Raw genomic sequence first — 20304 nt, forward strand, 5'->3', positions numbered from 1 at the left:
CCCCACAATTAAATAGAAGCTATGGTCGTGGCGTGGGCTCTGAAGAGGTCTGGGGGGCCATGGGGGTGGACATCAGTCCCGGCATCCAGCCTCCACATCTGACTCATCTCTACCCCCAGTTCCAAGCCCCAGGCCTACACAGAGGGATTGCTCACTGGCTCTTTCTTTACCCGTTGAAGCCAAATTGGCTTCCACCCCATCTCCCTTCCAGCCCCCCAGCCCCAGGCTAACAGCACTTCCTGCCCAGTGTTTCAAAGATCCTTTTACTCTCTTGTGACTTTTCTGAAAGTGTAGCGGATACTTCTCTGCTGATGCTGAGAGATTCAGACAAGCCACTTAATGATTAAGAGACTAGAAGTGTTCTCTAAGAGATGGGGAAGCATCGTTCTTGCTTCACTCAGCCTGGATTCCCCAGACGGACGCAGAGGCATTGACGCCACTCATTGCCTATTTAAGAGGAAGAAGCCCAGCCCTGGAGAAAAACAAAACAGGTGGGGGGCAGTGGGAACAGAAGGAATGAGAGCATATGAAATTCAAAACAAAGTTCATGGATACCTTGAGATGGGTAAACAGACAGATACCAGTTAAGCATCCTTGAAAGTGTGAAAGTGAAAGTGCTAATCGCTCAGTCGTGTCCAACTCTTTGCAACCTCATGGACTGTAGCCCACCAGGCTCCTCTATCCATGGAATTCTCCAGGAAAGAATACTGGAGTGGATTGCCATTTCCTTCTCCAGGCATCTTCCCTACCCAGGGATCGAACCCCGGTCTCCTGACTGCAGGCAGATTCTTTACCCTCTGAGCCACCAGGGCAGCCCTTAGGCATCCTTGGACCATCTTAATTGGCGATGGCTGATGGTGAATTTTTCCAGTTTGAATGCTTGGTTTTTATGGCTGGCAGGGACCTTAAGGCTACAGCATCTGGGGTAATGCTCTCATTTTATAGACCAAAGCCCAGAGACGTGAAATGACAAGCCTGAGTACTTAGTGGTGGAGGGACTAAATAAAGTCCCTCTCTTTCCTGGGCAGTCCATGGGTAGGAAATTTTTTTTTCTACACCTAGGGCTGTGTGAGTGCATCAAGGAGAGAAAAGTGCTTTAATGAGCTGTTGCAGATGGACTCCTGGGGAACTAGCAAGGGCAATGCGGTGCAGTGGATGGGCATTTACAAATCTTAACTGCCCAGACATCCGGGCGCAGCAGCCAGGGGAGATTGCTACTAGAATGGGCAACGATGTAGGTAGACAGGCTTCATGCAATTAAAGAAAGGATTCTCCAAGCACCAATATCCTGGCTGCAGGCCTGCCCTCCTCCAAGCAATAGCCAAGACTTTCACCAGCCGCTGCTGGGCTCAGACCCACCCTATCAGCCCCTTGGGTCAGCAGTCCAGAGGGCTAAGTTGGAGTCTGCTGCTTTCTGGGCAGCAGTGACCTCTTCTGCACCAGGGAGCTCACTGCCAGTCAGGGGCCCTATGGTGGCCTCTCTTGACAGAAGGTGAAGATGAAAGCAATAATGTGCTGGCTGTTCTGCAGCCCCTGGTCACCCCTGGTTATATTAAAGCCAAAGCCACAAACATCCTCAGTGAGCATAAAAGGCTGGCAAGTGTGCGGAATCTGGGGCTGAAACCTCCTGAGAAAGCAGGTGGTGCTGAGAGGACTCGGCAAGGCTGCCCATGGGGCCAAGCTGGGCCTGGCTTTCCAGAGAGGAAGGTGCCTCCAGGAGATGCTGACTTTCTGTCTGCTTAGCCCCGTCTATGTACTCAAAAGTAAACTGTTTATCTGCCTTTATCAAGTAACCTGGTCCTCTGCTGTCTACAAGGGCTTCCCACGGGCTCTAGTGGTAAAGAACCCTCCTGTCAATGCAACAGACATGAGATGTTTGATCCCTGGGTAGAGGAGCTCCCCTGGAGGAGGGCATGGCAACCCACTCCAGCATTCATGCCTGGAGAATCCCCATGGACAGAGGAGCCTGGCAGGCGACAGCCCATGGAGTCACAAAAGTTGGACGTGACTGAAGCGACTGATCACACACTGCTGTCTACATATACAGGGGGATTAATATTTGCCTTGACCACTGAGCCAAGAGTAGCTGTTTTGCCATCAGGCCCAACCACCCAGAGCAGAAGGTCCAAGATCGGACTTTGGGCCACTTGGCCCCGGTTTCCTCTCTGCCCCCAAGTCGTAGTGGACTCTTGACCCACTCGCTTTGCCTGTTGGGGCCAGTGATGGAGGGTGGAGCTCACTGTTGGGTGCAGGAACCAGAAGGGGGGTGGGGAGTTCCAAATCTGGCTGCGACTCAGCGCCTCGTGTGCCCCCAGCTGGCAGCTCTACCGAGGAAGGACGGGCCCGCTGACTCTGTGCTGTCCCTGGAGGGAGCCATCTCTGAGGGCGGCCTACAGAGCCCCAGGGGATTCCGCTCACCCTGAGGGCTCTCCCACAGCCCCAGGCAAGTCTCCCAAGCTCACAAACAAACCAGCTTAGACTCCTGCGAAAAGGCTGCCTTTGAAGGCTTCACTCTGCATCTGCCAGGTGGCTGAGTGGGCAAAGGTGACAGCAGCCTCGTGCTCACTCCTCTCGCAGGAAAGAGCCACACACGACTGAGCGACTGAGCACACGCTCGCAGGGACCCTGGGAACTTCTAGACTGCTCACCAGGGCCCTAACCTGACGGTAGCATTGATATGGAGAACCATTCCTTTCGAGGGTTCTTCTGCCTCAAGTGTAGCCGTCTGTGTAGCTCCTCTTGGGCTATCAAGCATCTCTGAAGCGTGATAGGTGTAAAGTGAAGGCCCTGCCCCAAAGCGGCCTCTAGTCCCTGGACGCTATAGGAGGGCTTGGCTGTAGCAAAGCAGGGACTCGTGCACCCCTCTGAGCACCTCAGGGGCAGAAAGTGCAGCAGGGACGTGGGGCCACATGCTCAGTATGGGCTGGACCCTGGGTGAGGGTCCCTGTGAAGGGCGTGGCCCTGGGCCCTCCAAGATGCGTGGGATTGTCATCCAAAGACAAGAGGAGGAAACATGTTGGCCAAAGGGACCAAAGATACACTGGCCGGTTGGAGCAGAGGGTTGGCGAGGAGGGATACAGAAAAATAATCAGGTGAGGTGGTAGGGCAGGACTAATCGTGAAGAGTCCGGGATGCAAGCTAGGAGGATGGGTCTTGATTCTGGAAGCCGCGCAGGGGGCGCTACCGAGAACATTCGGGCAGCAGCCCTGGCCTATAAAAGTCTGGCCCCAGAGCACTCATTTGACCTCAGCAAGTCGCTTAACTTCACCAGTCATTTCCTCCTGCTTACGGTGGGGGTACTAAGATCACCCATCCCACAGGGCTGCGGTGAGATTCACGGCGGCAAGTTAGCAAAGGACTTGGCACATGGTACGCATGCAATAACCTTGGTTCTTCTTGCTGTTGTTGAGGCTGAATGGGTTTCTAGAACACTGGACAGGATTGCACCTTGGAGGGTTATAAGGAAGTCAGGGGAGTTGGGGGCCTCCTTGTAGCTCGGTGCCTCCTCTAGAGATGGAACATTCAGCCAGGTGCACTGCTGACCTGACCCCTGCTGCCTGAGGGGAAAGTCACGCTCCCCTGTGCCCCTTGCCATGGGCCACTTCCTGTTTCTCTCTCTCTGGACTGGGGGACTCCAGAGGGAGACAGGGGATGCCCCTGAGTGAGATGGAGATCCTGGCTCCTTTTCCCTCTCCCTCCCATCTCTCCCTCCTCCTTTTCTCTCTCCCTCCCTCCTTTCCTTCCTCTGTACCAGGTCTTAGTTCTGCCATTTGGGATCTTTAGTGGCAGCATGTGGGATCTAGTTTCCCAGCCAGGGATCAAACCCAGGTTCCCTGCACTGGCAGCACAGAGTCTTAGCCACTGGACCACCAAGGAAATCCTCTTGGCACCTTCCTTTAACTGGTTACACCCCTCCAGGCTGCATGCGTGTCGAGGGGGACAGCACACTCTCCACAAAACATGGAGCCTCTAACAGGATCTCAGCAAATCCAAATGGAAAGAGCAGGTGAAGCTGTGGTCTAAGGTCTAGAGGAGCCAGGGTTGCCTCGAGATGTTCCCTAGGCGGGCCGCTATCCTGAGGGTCAGAGTCCAGCTGTGCCTCCCACCAGCTGCACAAGCCTGGTCAGGACATTACACCTGAGTTTAACCACTGAGTTCTTGTCTGTGAGATGGAGGGAATAATGGCAATACCCTCTGCCTTGCACAGTCACTGTGAGCCTCAAAGGTGGAAATGCCCATCACAGAAGAGCTTCACAGGGCACAGTTCGTGGGTTTTGGTCTGGGCTTCATGTACTAGGGTGTGTGTGTGGCGGGGGGGTGGCTGGGAGGGGGGAGCTCTCCCTACACTGTGTCCAGCTCTGCCCCAGCCAGACACCACCCTTCCACCCCTCACCCCCGCCCACAATACCCCCACCCGCTTCTTGTCCAGGGAGCTGGGTGGATTCACCTGCTACTCCTGGGATTTGATTTGGGAGTGAGTTGAAAAAGGACAAATCTTTGGCTAGGGAAAGGGTGGGTATAGTGCCACCTAGAGGAGAGCATTGGGACCACGTACTCTGGAAAGGGTGGGGGAATTATTTCACAGGAGGGGCCAAGTGTCAGGAGTCTCCCAGAGTCCCCAGTAGAGGGTGGTTCTTTGTGAAGAGACAAAAACCTTGGCACGATCTTTGCCTGCTCTGTTTCTCTGAAGTCACCTCCTCCAGAAGGCCTCCCCAGCCAGCCTGAAATCAGAGCCATCCCAAAGCGTGACCTCTTCCTCTTCCACCCTGGATCTGGAGGCTTTAAGGGAGGAAACATCTCTACGTCCTGGAGCCCCACGTCAGCCTCAGAGCCTGAGATTTTGCAGTGATAGCACCCTCCTCTGTCAGCTGGGGAACAGGAAGAGGAGGCAGTCCAGCAGAGTGCTGTTTAATTCAACAGTCGGACATGCTTACCGTCTTTGAAGTTTTCCTATTCCCTGTTGCTCAGAAACTTCCTGGGATCCCTGGTCATGATACTTCTGGGGTCAGAAGAGGCAGCAGGGTATATGCTCCAGGCTGGGTTCATAGCTGAAGCATGACCACACATATGGACAAAGTGGATCCAAGACCTGGCACAAACATGGAATGGCAAGTGGTCGGTACCATGTCCTGAGCAGGTCCTGATTCCTAGTGCTTTCACACCCAAGCCTGGAAGTTGAAGTGCTAGGTGTGTTTCAGGAGCGGCAAGGAAGCTGCCAGAGCTTCCCAGGTGGCCCTAGCAGTAAAGAACCTGCCTGCCAGTGCAGGAGACTCAAGAGAGGAGGGTTCAGTCCCTGGGTCGGGAAGATCCCCTGCAGGAGGGCATGGCAACCCACTCCAGTATTCTTGCCTGGAGAATTCCATGGACAGAGGAGCCTGGAGGGCTATAGTCCATGGGGTCACAAAGAGCCGGACACAACTGAAGCGACTTAGCACACACGCTTCCAAGGCAGAGGGCCTCGTGAAGATCGACTGAGCTGAGAGCTAGAATCAGATATGCTGGGAGAGGGGACCCCTGCTTGCCAGAGTGGGTCTTGTACAGAATACTGTCAGGACCGCAGGCCCCAGGGTGGGGAGTCAAGGGCTCACGTGACCAAGAAAGGTAAACTGGGAAATAGGGTTGGGCCCCCAAGGGCTTGGTGGCCTGGAGGGGCTGCAGCCAAAGGGCACAGGTAGGGCAGGTGAGGCCAAAGCAGGAGGGAGAGGACCAGGACCAGAGTCTGATCAGAGCTGAGGAGGAAAGTTGAAGAGGACAGGGTCTGCTGAAGAGCCCGCGTCATTATCACTGCCTTTTATACCCAGTTACTCCCAGGACAGAAGCCAGACCATGTGGCCTTAGAGCACTCTGCCTCAGAGAGCTTCTCCTGGGCCCCGGAGTGGCCCTCACCTGCCCTCCTGTCTGCTTCTTTGCAGGAAAGTGTGGATTTGGGCGAGATCATGTTTTCCCTCTGCTACCTGCCCACAGCAGGCAGGCTCACCCTCACCGTGATCAAATGCCGGAACCTCAAGGCAATGGACATCACAGGCTACTCAGGTACCTCTCCTACCCAGGTGCTTGCCACATGGCCTCCCCACAGTCCCGACTTTAGGGTATGGAGAGATGTTCAGACAGGAGGGGAGGAATTGCTGGTATTCTTCGATTGGAGCACAGACCCGCAGGCAAATGGCCTGGCTTTGAATACCAGTTCTGCCATTTCCTTGCTGTGTAATGTTTTGGTTTCCTGATCTGAACAGAAAAAAAAAAACAAAACCTTACACAGGTTGCTTTAAGAATAAACAAGTTAATTCATGTAAATGCTTAGAAATGAGCCGGACACCTAATAAGCAGTCAGTTGTTGTTCAGTTGCTCAGTCGTGTCCAAGTCTGCGACTGAGCAGTCAAGAGATATTAGCTATTACAATCATTCTTTCTCTTGGAGGATGGAGAGGATAAGAAGCAAATAAATGGGAGGAAAAACTAAGAAGGAAAAATCTTTCTAGTTGGTGTGAGGCCTCAGGACTTCCAAGGGTTATGTCAAGTTTGAGTGTCTTAAGTGTTTGTTGATCCACAAAGCCCTGCAGCAGTCCTGTAGTGAGTCAGAGGAACAGAGTCACTGAAAAGCAAAGTGCATTTGTATTTGAGGTTTTCCTGCAGGGCTCTGGGCCTCTCTGTCTCAGCACCAGGAGAGCCGCTAGGTACCACAGGAGAGACAAGTGCTGTTCTAGCAACTGAGGAGATACTTGTTTGGAGGCAGCCTCAGAGCCTGCAGGCTGGACACAGTGTCAGAGGTTTGATCCTTTCCCACAATTCTGCAAGTTGTTGTCATTGTGCAGGGTTTTGGGTTGTAATATAACAGCTGAGTCTCAGGAACCTTCTGCCCCGAGTTGACTCGAATTAGCCCAAGAAGTGGAAGAGCGTGGAGCGTTCCAAGGAGCAGGCATGTAGAATAGTCTGGGCTGCACTCAGATGCAAATGCTTGGTTTGTTTCCCTAAAACTCCCTCCTGAGAGGCTCTTCTCCAGATTCTGATTACAAACATAAATTCACTCCAGAGGTGCCTCTGAACTTGGCTGGGAGTATGTGGAAGATTTTCCCTTCCATTCTTTATTTCCTTAGTATAATCACAGTTGCTGCAAAGAGGTGGTGATCCAGATGAACACATCTGGGCCCAGACCCAACCTGGTGCAGCTGGAAGAAGACGAGATATTAGGCTTTGGAAAATGAGGTTTCAGGGAAGGGTGGTCAAGAAACGCTGAAGTCAGGTGCATTTGAGGCGGCTTTGAATGCCTCTGCTTCCAGAGCTCCCCACTACTGCCGCCCCCACATCTCTGTGCATCACTCACGCCTTCCAGGCTGAAAGCTGCCCCGGAAAGCACCTGCCCTGATGCTTTTCCTTCCACAGAAGCTACCACCACACATCAGAACATGGTAGGGAGCTTAAAGAACCTCTTCCAACATGTACAAGGCTCTTAGGCATCAGCAAGCTGGCTTCCTCCAAAAATGCAACCAGTGTAGATTTCACTTTAATAACAAAATAAATGTGTGCAGGGACAGAAATTCACTGAGGCCTCTCAAAACTGCTGAAGGAAATAGGATTTTGCTGCCCAAGTCCCCACTCTGTCTTCTCTGGTGTAATTAAACTGATGTGCTAGAGAGAGTGCTTACAGCGAAGCCACCAAGATAATCATGTCGGTTGTTGCACATCAGAGGGTTAGGGGTGAGAGATTTTTCTCATGCCAAGTTCCAACCCCTCTCTCACGATTGCCTCTCTTTTCTACCTGGGTTTGGACCTGGGTATTTTGTTTGTTTTCATTTGGAATCTGGTATTACATCTCAGCTTGATTCTGAAGATTCAGGGGTCCTCTTTTCGCTAGGAATTTCCATCCTATTCACTGATGTAAGCAAGTGTCTGGGACAGTTCATGGAACATCATAAGCATTAAATAAGTATGTATTGAATGATGAATGAATGGGTAACTGTCAAAGGGTGATGCACCTGGGACACTCATGCCAGGGGACTCTCAAACTCGATCTCCTGTTTTGGAGGATAAGTCTGAGTTTGCCTTCAACCCAGATTGCTTTGCTGTTGGACTAAACTCAGGGGTGCATGGAGCTCATTAATTGCCTGTTCTTGACTTATATGGCATTGCCCTCCAAAACCAAGGTTTTTTCTGTTCTCCTTGATCTAAACTAGTCATGATCAATTCCTTAAGCCTATCCACTGGAACCGTGACCATAAAGAACAGTACAAAATAATCATAAGGATCAGTATCCCCCAAAAGGATGGTGAGTGAGTACACCCACCCATCTCTGCCACACCTAGTCTGCACTACTTTGAATCTAGTGGTTATAAATGTAAAATTTGGAGTCAGACCTAAATTGAAATCTTAGGCAAGTTTCTTAATCTCTCAGATCTCAAAATCTCTATCTATAAAAGGGGGATAATCATAAATATTTTATAGGATTGACATTTTAAATGACATGATATACATAAATCTCTCAGCACAATGCCTGGCATATAATAAATGCCAAATTATGATGGCTCTCATGACAAGGAGGCTGAAACACACTGCTGGTCTTTGTGCCCCTCCCTCAGTTGCATCTTAGGTTACTGGAGAGGAAAGGACCTCAAGGTCATTTGGAGCCAGCATTCTGCTGGAAGCTCAAGCTTCTGCCCCAGTGCAAATCACGCAGGGGATAGTCTTGTCTCTGTTTAGCCTCTTGGACGATAGTGAGATTATGTGTTCCCTTCTCCAATGCATGAAAGTGAAAAGTGAAAATGAAGTCGCTCAGTCATGTACCACTCTTCACAACCCCATGGACTGCAGCCTACCAGGCTCCTCCGTCCACGGGATTCTCCAGGCAAGAGTACTGGAGTGGGGTGCCATTGCCTTCTCCATCAAGGGAAATACCCACGGAATTTTATAAATTAGATATGCCTCTTAGGAGTGAATAGAGGTGGGGAAGGAAGCTGAGCATCTCCCAGTTAGTCATCAGGCATTTGCCTAGTGGCCCAGGGGACAGGATTCTATCTCTGGGTCAGGAAGATCCCCTGGAGAAGGAAATGGCAACCTGCTCCAGTATTCTTGCCTGGAGAATCCCATGGACAGAGGAGCCTGGCAGACTGTAGTCCATAGGGGTTGCAAGAGTAGGACACAACTGAAGTGACTTGGCAGCACCAGGGACAGGTAGCTTTGTCAAACATTTCTAAGTCTGGCCACATGGGCATTTGCTCTGCTGTGGGAGTGTATAGACATAGGCATGGGAGGGGATGAGCGGTCCTTGGCAGCCTCAAGCCTGAAGACACTCTCCAAGGCAATGTTCACACTTGAGGAGTGTAGAGGTTGCCATGTCAACAACAGGTCTTGGAAGTAACTTTCCCACTTGTCTGCTTGGACCTGAACAGTGTCCGGGGCATATCCATAGAGAACAGAGCCTGAGGACAGGAGAAAGCTGTCTCACGGTAGTTCTAGGAACTCCTCCTTCCTTTTTACTGAACATCCTCCTGAGAGAAACCTTGCCAATGGGTTGTCAGACACAGCAGGCTGGCTAAACACCTGATGGTCTCCCCAGATCCCCCATAAACCCAAGCACCCCCGTGGCTAAGGCACAGTTGCTGTCATCGTGTTGGTTAGTCAGCGGCACACCTGGGCGACTATGGAACTGCCTTTAAGGCTTGAGTTTCTGATCAGGTGTCAGGGTGCCCTGTAGCTCCCCCAAAGCTGTGCACCTCTTCCACCACCTGAACAATTCCCCAGGAGCATAAGGTCCTCGTGGGTTCTTGGGTGCCCAGGAGTTAGAGTCACATGCCTGTGAATGAGGAGCGAGGGGGCAGGCTTCTGGGCCTGCACCTCCTGGCAGAGTCGCATGAGCCCTGGCTTCTGGGCAAGAAGTTGTCTCAGCGCATCAGTGTCTCAAAAGCTGTTATTACCTGTGAGTTGCCCTCCTGTGTCTTGAGCTGTGAGGCATAAATAACAATTATGATGGTGACCGAGACACCTGCACTGTGAGATACAATAGGTGTCACTTCACTTGGATGAGTAGAAAATTTCAGGGTAGGAAGCTGACCGTGAAATACCCATTCAGAAAACTAAAGAAGAGACAAGGATGGAAGGTGCACGGCAGGTCAGTAAAAAGACATCTCTTTGAGGGCTAGAGAGATTTCAAGATCACACTGAGAAAGGAAATGGCAGCCGGCCACCCCGAGTCCCAGAAGGCTGAGGCACTCAGTCCCCCTGCCATGGCCCCCTCCTCCTCCACTGCCAAGAGTGGGCAGGAAACAGTTTCCAGGGAGGCCAAGAGCAGGGTCACTCCTCCCCTCCTGGACGCCAGGTAGAAATGAGCCGGAAGGAGCAATGAGACCCTTAATCCTGTTGTCAGGCTGGGAGGACCCCACAAGCATCGTGACTGTCGCTATTCATTTATTCTGTCTTGTGGCTACTCCTTGGGTGTCATCAATTCTATTTTTACCCACTTTATCCGCTGGTTACTAATTCTGACAAGAACCCCTTAGAGAAAAGCCTGCAAGTAGGTAAAAGGAGGAGAGTGCCTTTGTTCAGCTTCAGCACCCTTTGGAGCCAGCCAGCCACCATGGAGCTGAGATTTAGGGTCGTGAACTGTGTACCCATGGGCAGGTTTCCTGTCTGATTTGGGGCCAGCTTCCCCATTAGCAAAAGTCCATTAAGCACTCTCCTAGAAAGCCTGAGGTCGCTAAAGACTCTTTGTTTACAAAGCACAGAGCGTCTGCAGAGACAGGTGTGCGACATAAATACAAGGTGGTTTAATTATTTTAACATCCCACTGATACCACCTGAGAACAACAGTAGGTCTGGGCTCCCAGCCCTCTGCCACACGTGGTGCTTGAGGACATCTGCTTAACACTCTCCCTTCCCTTCCTGCGGCCCCCATGGGCACAGATCCATATGTCAAAGTGTCCCTGCTCTGTGATGGGCGGAGGCTGAAGAAAAAGAAAACCACCATAAAGAAGAACACCCTCAACCCTGTCTACAACGAGGCCATCATCTTTGACATTCCCCCGGAGAACATGGACCAAGTCAGCCTGCTCATCTCCGTTATGGATTATGATCGGTAGGTAAGGTCCTAGGGGGCCATGATTCCCTGCCCCTCACTCCCACCCCAGTACAGCACAGGGCTCTTTGACCTTGGACCTTGTGGTTCATGTGGCTCAGGCACTCAATGGCCTCTAATCTGGCTCCACCCAGGGAGGTATGAGTTTGAGGAAGATCATGGATTTCCAGAGAAGCTCAAGCTTCACTTCCCAGCAGGCTCATTGGCATCAGGGGCTTCCGCACGCATCAGTTTCCCTGCATTCACTCCTGACTCTTCCCGTTCCTCCTTCCGGCATCTGTTCTTGAGAACCCCTCCCTCTCCTCTCCATTCCCACGCCGCTTCCACTCCCGCTTGGGGATGTCTATGCAGCCTCCGAACTGACCCCTGCCGTCATCACTCCCTGCCTCAACCCAGCCACACCTTCCTAAAAGATCACTTTGTTCCTGGGCCTGCCCTTCTCAAGAACCAGCAGTGGCTCTTGTTGTCTAAGCTCTTCCCCTGAACTCTCAAGAGCTTCCAGATCTGGACCCAGGGTATCCATCCAACTTGACTTCACTCACCTGGTATGAGTTTTTTCTCTTCCACTTTTCAAATCCTGCTCTCCTGTCAAGGCTGGCTCAAACAGATTCTCCAACTATTCCAGCCACTGTGCCTCCTTCTCTCCAGTTGTCACTTTTGCTTGAAGGAGGAAAAAAAAAAAAAAAAACATGCAGTAAACCTAAATCCAGGATCTTTAGCACAAGCTCTCAAGGCATAGTAGGTGCTTGGTGAACAAAAGTGAGTGATGATTGATGCTCTTGCTAAGTGAATAAATCATATCATAGCCCCTGCATGTGGAAAAATGGTACTCAGAGCAGGTTGATTTATTTCCAAATAGCACTGATGTCTCAAGCACTCGCTGAGTCTAACAAAGGAAGAGCCTTAAACTCCCACTCCCCAAAGTCAAGCCATCTGCCCACCATTCCTAAGATTCCAAACAAGGTTAGAACTTTTTGCTCATCTGTCTGTGTCCAAAGTGCATCCAAGGAGGCCGGGGAATGTCTCACCGCAGCTGGCACCCTGAGGCCCTGCCAGGCATCTGTTTAAAGAGCTCAGCACTCTGAATTAGACCAGTGGGGTTGAGGCCCAGACTGCGGGACCTCCCTTTCTGAGAGCATGTCTGGTCACCGATGCCAGGCCCTCTGTTTCTCCCTTAGAGTGGGTCACAACGAGATCATTGGAGTCTGTCGTGTGGGGATCAATGCCGAAGGCCTAGGAAGGGACCACTGGAACGAGATGCTGGCATACCCACGGAAGCCCATCGCACACTGGCACTCCTTGGTGGAGGTAAAGAAATCCTTCAAAGAGGTGGGTGAGGTCACGCTTGGCCCTTGGCATGTTTGCTGCATGGCAGCGCGGGCTAGAGAATGGCAGTCGGCTGCTGCGAGACCTCGCCTTTGTGGGTCCTTGGTGGGGGTGGAGGCGGCTGGGTGTGGGGGGGCACATGCTTTTCACCCAGAGTGTAACAGGCAAGAAGGAAGTGGAGGAAGACGGTGGGAACCTGCTTGACAAGAAGCTTTGGTGTGGAGTATATTGAAAGTGACCCTGAGTTCTAAATGGAAAATAAAAACTTGGAGGAAGCCTGGCCAGCTGCTCACCATGCCAGGCCAGGAATGCTTTCACAGAGCCCCTGAGCCAAGTCAGCCCTTTCGGAGAGCCCCAAGAGAGTGAGATCAGAACCTGGCAGAAAATCCCACCCCCGTCCAAGCAGTACGTTCCCTGAGGCTCTAGCCAGGCTGTCCTGCAGCGGTTTTCACTGTGTGGATGGAGCTGGCCAGAGAGAGGACTCCGCTCTCATGAATGTGGGTTCTCCCCACTGCCGGAGAAGAGAGTGAGGCTTCAAGGACCCACTTTCCAGCCAGGTCCTAACAGAGATGTAATGGACATAGCACTGCCTGGAAGTCCCCAAACGGGCTCCAGGCCTGGCCCTTTTCCACTTGCTGCGTAATCCTGAGCTAGTTATTTCTTTCTTGACTGCAAAGAAAATGTTCCTTCCAGTGACACCTACAATCTGCCCCACCTCCACCAAACTCCACCAGTTTAAGATCCTGCCATTTATCACCTCGGTGATCCCTTGGCCTTTTTTTTTCTTAAATTGGCTGGGACATGGGTTGGGGTGGCCGAAGCCTCTGGGCAGGAGTTTAAAACTTTGAGGAGAGTTTTAAACCTCATTTTGAGTCTTCCAGACTCGAGTCCATAGCCTAGAAAGCGAGGTGATCATTCACTCATTTTAAAAAATAGCGATAGGTTTCAAGCCAGGAAGTCTCAAGAGTTGTATAAAAACTGGAAAATCTACTAATAAAAAAATAAACCGCATGGCCCCTCAACTTAAAAGAAGAGTCTCCTTAAAAACAGAGTAACTCCTTCCCCATGTTCTGTGACTCAGAAAAGGTGTGGGCAGAAAACCCGGAGATGCTAGCAGCTCCCTTTCCTGCTCAGGGTGGTCAAGCCTGCTTCCAGCAGCACTTGTTGTTCCGTCGTCAAGTCGTGTCCAACTCTTCTCGACTCCATGGGCTGCAGGCCTACCAGTCCCTCACCATCTCCCGGAGTCTACCCAAACCCATGTCCATTGAATCGGTGATGCCATCCAACCATCTCATCCTCTGTCACCCCTTCTGCTCCTGCCCTCAACCTTTCCCGACATCAGGGTCTTTTCCAATGAGTCGGCTCTTTGCATCAGGTGGCCAAAGTATTAGAGGTTCCGCATCAGTCCTTCCAATGAATATTCAGGGTTGATTTCCTTTAGAATTGACTAGTTTGATCTCATTGCTCTCCAAGGGACTCTCAGTAGTCTTCTCCAGCACCACAGTTCAAAAGCATCAGTTCTTCGGTGCTCCAGCAGCCTGGAACCTCACATTTCTGTCTCCTGGTTGCCTGGATCTTACCACAGCTCTGGAGCTTTATTGAGGGAGGCCAGCTCTTGGGCCCTCCTGCTTTCCCAGAAGGCCCTCTCTACAAAGTGTGGGTAAGGTACCCACAATCAGCCTCCACCTACACGTGAGCCTCCAGTGGGAAGCCAGCACCTCACTGACTGCAGTGCTTATTCAGTCTAGGGAAGGGGAGTGGCAACTGTCCTCCCCCTTTAAAATCCTTTGGAGATATTTAATGATAGAATAGGTACGCTAAAATGCTCAGGAAGGCATAGAGGCAGGGGTAAGGAACGGGAGCTGAGAGGTCTCAGGCACCTCACGGCCCCACCTGGTCTTCAGTTTCCTGCTTGGTAAAATGAAGAGGTGAGCTTTTCTCATCTCAGCTTTTCTAAGAAACTCTGACCTAAAATGACTGGGCAAAGAGTGAACCCACATCTTGTATCACCTTTCTAACCTTGAAGATGCAACAAGCCACTGCTGTTACTGGGTTAGTCGGTCCACATGAACTGGAATAACCAGCCAGTGGTGGCTGGAGTTGGAACTGGGGTGCAGAGTAGTACAGTGGGGCTGGGACTCAGCCCCAGAATCATTTTCCATAATGAATACAACCTAATTAAGCCAAATAATTGATTCCAAGTCCTGTTTCTTTGAGAACTCTGACTCCCTGGTCCAGACTACAAAAGAAAGATAAAGTAGAACCAAGCCCTTGAAAATGAATATTTGATGAGACAGCAAAGGGAAAGCAACAGTATATGGAAAACACAGAGAATAAATTGATTCATATCCTTTGGGTTTACTTTTTTATTGACCTCACACACCAGGTTCCCGAGACTGCCCCTCCCCAATTCCCCAGCCTTCCGTTTTCTGCTCAGCTGATCATGTCTCTGTATGAAGAAGCTGAGAATGGCATTCATCTTGGCAACTTAGGATTTCTTCAGTACAAATGTATAAAAATGCGTGCCTGTGCTTTTAGCCCCCACAGTTGAAGTCCCTTTATAAAGATGCGTCTAAAAGCCCACCAGGATAATATAAAGTAAGCCTTTTTTGTGTTCATGTGATGCGTTGTACTTGAATATTTATCATCTCAATCATCCTTAGAGTTTACATCCTGTCTCCTTTTTGGTCCTGTTCTGGACATTGAGTAAGAACCTGGCTCCTGGAACTTGTTTCTCCTGTTTGTGTCATACATTTAAAAAAACCCAAAATCTTATTCTCCCACCCCCAGGAAGATGAATGGCATCATATCTAGAAAGCACTGTATTTATATTGCACCATTCTTAGAGGGGTTTCAAGCTCTGTGATCATTACTTTTTTTATTAACGAGAGCAGAGGGCACCCTACTTACTTGTTTGGGGTTTTAAAATCAGGTTGAGGGACAAATTAACTGAAAAGGTATTTTTCCCTGCTGGGATTATTTTTAATGAATAAAAATTGATTAAGCCGCAGCGAACAACCTTTCCCCTGCAGTGACTGTGGCCGCTCGCCTCTCAGCACTCCTGCCCAATGCTGCGTGTCATCGCTGTCACCGCATACAGAGCCCGGGTTGGCCAGCCGTCTTCTCCAGGGCGTTTTACTATGAAGGGACAAATCCAAACCGCCTGCCAGGGATGGGACCTATCTGTTGGAACCTGACCCATTTCAGAACAATAAAAGATCTCACTGGACCACAGCCACCCTGGACTAATCACCTTCCTTGGTGTGCTGGGGACCAGTTCTCTGCTATTTCAGAGCCGCCACAATAAGCCTGCCAGGAATCATTCACCTTTCCATTGTCCGTGAACCCCATCTCCTCCCTGTTTATCTTCACAGAAAAAATCAGAGGCTGGCAGGGGAGCCAGTGTGCCTTCTTCATTTGTTCTGGATAAACAATTATGCTCTGTGTGACTTCTCTTTGAGCTATTATGTAAAGGGAAAAAGAAATACTCTATGTGGCCATTTCGTTTTTTCTGCTGTGGACTGGCCTGTCCATCAGGTTGTTTAAGTGGCATGCTTACCCAGGGGAGAAGCCAGTAATTGCAGTGTACCTTTCACTGACGTTAAAAGTGACGTTCAAGGTTGTAACAGAAAAAAGTAGAACTTCTAAAATGAAGGTCTATTCAATGAAAGCATTGGTAACCATCTTTTGGCACCTTCTGGTTAAGAATTCTTGAGTCAGAAGTCACAGTGGGCTCAACAACCAGGCATTTATTTATCTAAAATATTTCACCAGGGAAACCCTCGGTTGTGATTTCATTCACGTGGATGCTGCAAGCAGAGAGACTGCCACCTGGAGTTAGGAGTAAGTACCTGGTGTGGACCCAAAGAGGTTAGGCTTCTTATTCCATCGTGTGTCTCCTTCTCCTGGTGTGTCCAGCTGGGAAGGCGGCTGCAGGATGGAGTGGAGGGAACACTGAGTGTAGACCTGATTTCAGACCCCAGCTCTGCTCCTGACTGGCTCTGCTAGCTTCCTCTGCATCTTTGTTTTCTTATCTGCAAGAACAAAAGAGCCAGGGCCATCTCCCAGCCGGTCTCCGGGTCCCGCATGCTAAGATAGCTCGGGCTCAGGTCACGTAATGGTGGTCGTCAATACCTCCAGACCAGCCTGTTTTGGTTAGTTGTAAAGATCTGCAGGTTGGCCTGTCCAGGGGTACAAAGGACCATGAAGAACTGAGCCTGGGGACTTCCTTCAATCTGGGAACATGAAGGTGATCAATAGGCCTGGGTCTCAACTCCGTGTTGTGGGCTCCCACGGGAGATGCTGGCTGGGATGGTCTGATTCTCAAGTGGCTCAACTCTGTCTAGAAAGGCTGTGTTGTGAGGTGGGGGTTGGAGGCGGGACCTTGTCCTTCTCCATTCCACCCCTACACACTGCACAAAGGCATAATCCACTTCTCAGCCCTGTTACTCCACATGGAGACCCAGAAAGCCTGAGAGAAGCAGAAGGGGCTGAGCTTCAGGTTCAGAAAGGCCCTCTCAGGACTTCCCAGGTGGTCCAGTGCTGAAGACTCTGATCTCCCACTGCAGGGGCCACAGGTTCAATCCCCAGTCAGGGAACTAAGATCTTGCATGCCACATGGTACAGCTGGAAAGAAAAGAAAGACAGAAACCCATCTCACCCACCTGCCTAACTTCTCTCCCTGGAGCCTTGTCCTGTGTCTCCTCTGCTCCCAGAAAGGATGGAGTATGCAGTGGACACTGACTCACTTTGAAGTTATGCAGCAGGTCTAGAATATTCACAGGGTCAGATCCTCGCCCAGAAAGCATTGCTCCAGCTCTGCCTGGCTTTGAAGTGTGAAGAAGGGTTCAGTGACCGAGTGTGGGTCATCCACTCTCAGTCCTCTCTTCCCTCCATTACGCCTCATTATATCACCGTCTTCACAGAGGGGTGAGAATTGGGCTGAGGGATGGCAGCCTGTGAGACAGGACAGTAAGAGGGGAAAACGTGGGGGTACCCGAAAGCGGCGGGAGCTGCCATCTCCTCCTGCCTCCCTTCACAAGTCGAGTGTTAAGCCCCCCAGGAAGCACGGAGGCTGAAGAGGAGAGGCCGGCGCTGAACAAGATCAGAGTTTTAGCTGTACTAACAGCTCCCAGACAAATTGCTAATAATTCATGATTGCGGCTTCTTGGCAGTAAGGGCACACTCTGCAGACGGCCTCTTCTGCTGCTAACAAAATCTGATTTTCAGTGTGAAAAATGGCTGAAGCATTCAGAAATGGTCCCATCATAGCACCTCATTAACACACACACACACACTCCACACGCTAAAGAAAGCTTTCATTATCTCTACAGCAAGTCTTTTTAAAAATCAGGTCTTCCAGGCCGTTTTCTTTCTTTCTTTTTTTTTTTTTTTAACTTTTATTGAGGTATAGTAGCTTTTAGTATTAAGTACAGAAGAGTGAATCAGCAATACGTATACACAATCTCCTCTTTTTTGGATTTCCTTCCCATTTAGGTCACCACAGAAGACTCAGTAGAGTTCCCTGAGCTATACGATAGGTTCTCATTATTTGTCTGTTTTGTACATAATATCAATAGTGTGTGTATGTCAATCCCAATCTCCCAATTCATCCCCCTGACCTAAAGCTGTTTTCCTTGTTTCTGCATGGCTAACAGCAAAATTCACAAAAGCTTACAAAAAGCTGGAGAAAAGTGGATTCAGTGCATGGGCCAGATGAGTTTGGCAAGTTGAGATGCACATTCCCTTGGCATTGGCTAAGTGCTTTTTCCCCCTCTTCGCAGTGGCAAGGCCGAGCCGCCAGCTTCGACAGCGAGAGTTCGTGCCCGTCTCCGAAACCACCTCCGACACCATGAGCTGCACAGTGGTGGCCAGGCGACACAAACGAGACTCAGCAGCGTTCTTTTTGGACTTGTTCAACAGTCTAAACACAGTGTTGTGCCTCAGTGGCAGCGGGGGCAGCACGCCTCTCACTTCAGAGTCTTAGCTGCCCCGTGTCAGTCAAGGCCGAGACACTTGTGTGGTCAGAGCTGTCTTAGTCTTTTCTGTCTCTCGAGGTGATGTTTTCATGGTTCTTTCACTTTTTATGGATCTGCTGTCAGGAAGAAAAGAAGAGAAAAACAAAGAGGGGAGAGTCCAGGTGTTGGTTCCATTAAATACAATGTAAAATAGTCGTCTTTGGTGGGAGGGTGGTCTGAATTTCTGAAATTTTGTAATAGTCGTCTTTGGTGGGAGGGTGGTCTGAATTTCTGAAATTTTGTGTCTCCACTGAGCTCCATAACCCCGGAGGAGAAGGATGAGCAATGGCTGCTTTGTTCAGTGGCCCACAGGAAGCTGCAGATCTGGCCAAGAGCGTTTACAAAAGTGACTTATGACTCTTAGAGGCTCTTTGCTGATGTGACATAAACCAAGGTGCAGACTCCTGGTCCCATGTTGAAATCGCGAGCACTCAGAGCTGTCTGTGAGCCTTCGACTGGCTGGTCGTGCAGGGCTCCTGGCTCCCCGTCCTTGTGAACTTTCCTCCTGAATTGAACATGACTTGATCCCTCATGGGAGCTGAGTCGCTTTCGTTGGGAACGGTTCTGCGGAAACAAAACATGCCATATGTTTTCTGTCGCACCACAGTTAATGACCACATTTGTTTGAAAGCAGAATCTTTGTTCTCAAAAATAACCTTGTTGTTAAAAAAAAAAAAAAAAAAGAGGAAGCACATATGTTCTGGAATGATTTCTGCGTTATACATAGCTTTCTAATTCCATGAAGTATCAAGCAGCTGTTTAAAATGCCTAGACAGATCAAAGAAAAACCTACATAAAATGTTCTTTTCTGAATGGGGAGTTTCGAAATCCAAGTGATAGGTGGAGTGTATCTTTCTATGAAGAGTACCTTCTTGATTGAAACCAAGTCAGCTTAAGTCTATTTCAGCCGCCTTGACTCTGGGACAATGTTCATCTTAAACTTTAGTTCTAGAAATTATTAAGTATTTCAGTGTTTGTTTGTTTGTTTCAGTGGTAGTGAAGGATTTTTTTTTTCTTTAAATCTCTACTGTAGGTAAAATTCAGTTTAGGAAAAAAGTATGTTTGAACTATTCTGTATTGCAATCGTACATTTCTGTTGAGTTAATTAGTGGCCTTCCCACCAACCCCCTAGAACTAGGTTGATTTGCTCCATCAGTCTGGTAAATGCGTGGGTGGGTCTTCACTTCTGTGTAGAGCTCAGAAATGCCAGTTTCTAGAGCCGTGTGTGTAACTTGCAAGAGGCAGGTCTGCTGAAGAAGTGCTTCTTTCAACCATGGAAGCTCAAGAATGTAAAAACTGTTCACACACCTTGTGTCTTACTCTTTATATGTGACACATGCTTTAGGAGCAGCAACTCAATAAAGCTACCCTTGTTTTAAGTCAAGTTATTGGATTTCTGTGTTGATATAATTTTGAGTAGTGTCTTCTAATCCTCAAGATGACCAAATTGGGCAGGAGGTAACAAGATATTGTGGCAAAAGAGGTTTTCAGCTTTAAAAATGTAGATAAACCCAGAATTCACCCTGTACTGAGCTTTAGGCTGGGGCTAATGTGGCACTGATTTAAAGACAAGTTTTCTCCCCAAATGTCTTGTGATTGATAGGCCTTCTCAGTCAAGTCATCTTGCAGCTGGATTCTCTGGAGAGTGAGGAAAAATTCAAAGTCATGAAAAGACTTCCAACAGGCCATGAGCTTCATTCTTGACTCTAGAATGATCCCATCAAGATGGCCATTTCAATCATTAGGCAGATGCTTACAAGTCCTGAAACAACGAAGGGGGCAGCAGGCTTCCTGAGTCAAGAGTCCAGAAATTAATGTGAAGGGGTCCTTCTAGAAGTGAACTCAAAATGCACGTGCAACTATCCATCACCTTCAAACCTGAAGGCAGATGAGGATG

The 20304-nt window shown here is 49.7% G+C and overlaps 1 protein-coding gene across 4 annotated transcripts in view; it reads left to right on the forward strand.

The window, feature by feature from the left end:
- Positions 1–18245, forward strand: part of SYT6 (synaptotagmin 6) — a 64951-nt gene extending 46706 nt beyond the window's left edge. Inside the window, exons 4-7 of one of the 4 annotated variants that reach the window (XM_068965617.1) lie at positions 5913–6033; positions 10893–11064; positions 12243–12393; positions 18174–18245. In XM_068965617.1, coding sequence (XP_068821718.1) covers positions 5913–6033; positions 10893–11064; positions 12243–12393; positions 18174–18245 — 516 coding nt within the window. Of the gene's footprint in view, positions 1–5912; positions 6034–10892; positions 11065–12242; positions 12394–16164; positions 16183–18173 lie in introns of those variants that run through there. The other 3 variants (XM_068965618.1, XM_068965619.1, XM_068965620.1) reach the window with 3 other exon arrangements.
- Positions 18246–20304: the final 2059 nt, after the last annotated feature.

The sequence above is a fragment of the Capricornis sumatraensis genome, chromosome 2 (assembly GCF_032405125.1).
Source record: "Capricornis sumatraensis isolate serow.1 chromosome 2, serow.2, whole genome shotgun sequence".
NCBI classification, from domain to species: Eukaryota; Metazoa; Chordata; class Mammalia; order Artiodactyla; family Bovidae; genus Capricornis; species Capricornis sumatraensis.